The following is a 4,607-nucleotide window of genomic DNA, read 5'->3' as shown; positions in this document are numbered from 1 at the left end:
TATTTGGTTAAAGAAATGCCACTTTTGACAATGACAGATCAGTACCATATCGGAAACAGATTGAACATCTAAAACTCGAATTGGCCTGTTTGTTTAGGACGGAACCCCATTTCTTGGAACGTTACAAATCTTGTGATTCAAGTGTGTATACAATATAACAATGAAAAGAGTTATACTTAATAGGTAACATACGATTTGTATGTATTTGAATGGACTTGGCGAATCTACATAAATAAGGGTTTCTAGTTGAATACGGAACCCTAAAAACTGGACATAAGCGTGTCGCCCACCGAGAGTTACATTTAATAATTCATAGTTTTCATTTTTTTATTGTATGTAGTGTAAGACGATATTACTTACCTGTCATAGTTCTAGATCAACAGGAAGTACCTACTCTATAAATTTTGATTAAGTATCTTGAGGGTGTCGAACGAAATATACCATTTTGTTTTTATTTAGGTACCTACTTATTTATATTTAAAAAAAGCAGTATTCATTTAAGTAACGCCCAGTAAAATATTTTGTAGACTTTATGATTATTATGACGACATAGAAAATGAATGTAGTTAATTGAGCATCAAGTATTCTTAATTATAATTTCGATAATCCGAGCCACCAGCATGTGTACCCGTGGGACACCGCACAAATTCAAACCCATCCAACATTTCTTCGGTCTCAATGACGGTGCCCTACCTAACCCGTCTACCTCCACTCTGCAGACTGCACTAGCACCATGTTTTTGTTAGTGCTCATTCTGTTTTTTTTTTTATAATTTATTCTTAAACTGTACGTAGCTTCAGTGGTTCAGATGTTGACTAATTAAATCGTACAAATATGTAATTCGAGGTGCTTGTTGTCAAAATAAAGAATATTTGTCGAGTATGACAATCAAAAACAATATGCGTCAAAGACTACACAATTAAAAATATATTAACTGTGATGATTTTATATAAGAGAAGGTATCTAACTATTTAATATTTATTAAATCGTGAATATTAGAAGAAATTTAGGGTGACTGACAACCCACCAAGTGTTGGGGCTCCAACCGACATATTTTATACTAGAAAAGAGATCATGTTTATGTAAATAAAAAGCTCCGACACACGACTATGGAGTTTACCCTTCAAACGACTATAAAATTCAAAATAAAATATAAGATTCAAACTGCGAAAAATGTACAGTTGTTGTTGACATTGAATAAGTAAAGAGTAAACTCCAGTTGTGCATCGAAGCTGACACACACACTTTATTTAATGTTTTTTTTATTGCCTTCATATTTATTCGTACAACACAAGCACTTTATCTTTGATCTTAGTTAGTAATTTTTTATGATATTTATTTTAATTTTTATTTATCATAATTAATTCCTTATTTTACCAGGCCACTGCTATATTCCACACCCGTACCTGTGACAAATCTTACACTCGTAAACTTACAACGAAGGTGTGTGTAGACACACACCTTCGTTGTTGAACGCTGCTTAATACCTATGACATATAGAACCTGTACATATAACACCACCATTAGTCATTTCTATACGAGTAACTTAATCCTTGGATTATCTGCGCGGATATCGAATCTGTGCTGCAACGGGCTATATAACCTCGCATTGGTAAACAAGGGAGCGAAATTGCCGACCGAATGGCAACAAGAATGTTTACGTGGATCTGGATATTTGAAATTGTTTTCCACGGTGTAGCTGTATTGCCACAAGTCTTGGAACCCCCGGGAACCAGGTGGGGGAAGAACGCTACATCTTGCGAGGAATTCGAACGAGACGCGCACTTCGAGCCGACAGAAGTAATCGATGCCATGTGGAAAATATTTTACTCATGGGCTGACACCACTGAGTTGTCACTCATTGTGTTCTCGTTATTATCAGCTAAGGTAAGATTGAATGATTAACGCTAAAATATGTTATTCAGTTTTATTGTGTTGAACTAAATATGTTCACTTATGCATAACGTCTTTTCATCTTCATAGTATCCTCGGTACTAATTTTACAATTTTAAAATACTTCGATAAATAATTAATTGTTCAAATCTTTACTTTAGTGTAAGGTTAATGTGGCTAATTCCGTCTTAGGGACTATTCCGTCCACGAGAGTAGGTATATTTCTTTGATTTTGTGAATCTAACCGGACAAACCGTTCTCAAATGGTTAGACAAAGTGACATTCCATTTCCAACTGCAGCTGCAATACTGTTCATTTTACTATGGAAACGCGTCGCTGTCACTGTCAATTTCCATAGTAAAATGAACAGTATTGCAGCTGCAGTTGGAAATGGAATGTCACTCTAAAATAGACTTTTATGAACATTCATTTGTGACTAAAATTATAAGCGTTTAACTACCACATAGTTTAAAAGTTATACAAGGTGATTTTATTACGACTTACGACTAACAAAACGTAATCAATCTGTGGAGTTGTTATTAAAAGCTTTCCAAATATATTTTGCGACGTAATATCCCTACATTAAAATATTGCATGCAGATTTTTAAGTATTGAAATTAATTATTAGGTACCTACAATACCAGAATATTTCATGATCGGTTCAATCGTCAATTTTGCAGTGTTATGAACATCATAAGCTAAAGATTTAAATACTAAACCCTGATTTATAAACTATTTCTATTTATTGGCATTAATGTTCTGCGGCTGTACTTTTTTAACCTAAAAATTGTTGCATACCTACCTACTATTAATACAAAAAAATCTGACGAATTCGGCTCTATTTTTCCAGTCCAGTAGAAAACTTCTAACTTTTGTTTTTGTCAGCTCGCATTGTTTTCAACTAAAATAATTTATGTGTATTGTGGTTTCAGCGCTTAAAAAGAATAAAAGCTGTAGTAGACTCGATAGATCCAGGTTTGGGGATACCCTGGTTGGATGCCGAGTTTCTAATGGAGCCTCGAGATGGTTTACAGATTCTGATGCTGCGCCAAGGGACTCCGGGTGCATACCGCGCCCTCATCATCGCCGAGCAACGCCATAAAGGTACCCACAAAGTGCTCCCGGCCCGACCACAAAACTTGCCCACCGTGCGCCATTTCCGCTCTTAACTTTCCTCGCCCGTCTTGCCTCATAATGATAATAAATAGACCACATTTTGTTAAAACATCTCTTCATTTTGCTAACGACGGTAACAGGTTTACAAATTGAAAGGATTTTGTATAGGTACTTGTATTTATAACACATTTTATAATAATTAGAAATCATGTATAAAAATAAATCAAATTGGAGAAATACCCGAAAGGATTTTAATGTATATTTCGGATAGACCGTCCATCCGTCCGTTATTAAATGTAAGTAAATTTAATAGTGGTGCTATGGACTAGTTTTACATTTTTTATTAATAGGCCAATAAGATTTTCTGGAGCAAATAATTTGGTTTCGTTTAACTCTGGTTTAATATTTCTACGCTGTGCGGTTTTAGCCGCTCTACGTTAATAACAATAGACAACACAGCAAACGGTGTACGAAGTTCGATTAATGAGGATTAAGGAGGACTGGTGGATATTTTTCATTCGATAATTCCCAATAAAGTCCTTCTAACTACCCCCACTTTAACTAAACTTTCCATTATTTTCCAGCTCGCCCAAACCCGAGACCAATCCTACACATGGCGGATGTGCGCATGAAACTGGTGGGCCGTATCATGGGCATGATGTCCTGCGAGGAGCTGACCGCGTATGCGCTGGCTCGGCAGCACGAGATGCCGGTCACGGAGGCCGACTGCGTGGTGCGGGCCAACACGCTCGGGTACCGGGGCCCCGGGGGACACTCGTACCTTCAAGTACATCGCATGATTAAACGAGAACTTTAGGTACAAAGAGTTAGTAAATGATTACTACACTGGGTATTCGTGAAGAAATTCCGATACCTAGTGTACCTACCCTTTTAGTGGTGCATGATGGTGGAAACATAATGCTGCTCAAGCTGGGACAGTGTGTGATCGAACTAATGAAAAATAAAATTGATATGATTTCAATTCTAAGAAAAAGCGTTAAAGTCTTACTCAATACTATTAATGCCAACAACTACATAGTGAAGGAATAAATTGGTGTGTTCCCAAGTAATTGATAAATCCATAAACCTAACAGATATGTTCTGCAGTGATACATATACTCCCATTTCCTTCCCGGGCACCCGTAGTGGCTTTATGATGTTTTTAGTGAATAATGTGCGAGTCGGGATATCTCAAAGCCCCGATCTGCCAATAAATCAATGATCAACAAGGCATGCTACTCTCTCCGTGAGGATTTCTATATTTAATTCCCAGCGCGAAGGTAAATGTTTAAACAGCTTAAATGTTTTAACAGATGATTGTGCTCATGAATCGTAGCGTCTCTGTGAATCACAAAATAGTTCTCGCTGCGAGCATTAAATGGGGCAAAATTACTTATCCACCCTCCTGAATACATTACCTGCCAGTTAAATTATCTGCAGGTTCCAACCAAAGTTAGGTAATAGTTAAATGTTTAGTACCAACTTGTTAAATTTATTTAAGAACGACTTGCAGTGCAATTAAACATTTATAATAATATGCGCACGTTGGAGTCGGCGCGGCGGAGTAATCCGACGACTTAAAGTATTTCTGTCCTCTC

General features: G+C 36.7%; 1 protein-coding gene across 1 annotated transcript; it reads left to right on the top strand.

The window, feature by feature from the left end:
- The first annotated feature begins 1,512 nt into the window (after positions 1-1,512).
- On the top strand, positions 1,513-3,826 carry LOC134663357 (uncharacterized). The gene is made up of 3 exons (XM_063519719.1): positions 1,513-1,887; positions 2,826-2,997; positions 3,594-3,826. The coding sequence occupies exons 1-3, from the start codon at positions 1,642-1,644 to the stop codon at positions 3,824-3,826; spliced, it is 651 nt and encodes a 216-aa protein (XP_063375789.1). The 5' UTR covers positions 1,513-1,641.
- The last annotated feature ends 781 nt before the right edge of the window (positions 3,827-4,607 follow it).

This window comes from Cydia fagiglandana, chromosome 4 (genome assembly GCF_963556715.1).
Source record: "Cydia fagiglandana chromosome 4, ilCydFagi1.1, whole genome shotgun sequence".
NCBI lineage: Eukaryota > Metazoa > Arthropoda > Insecta > Lepidoptera > Tortricidae > Cydia > Cydia fagiglandana.
This window is presented reverse-complemented; position numbering and strand designations above follow the sequence as displayed.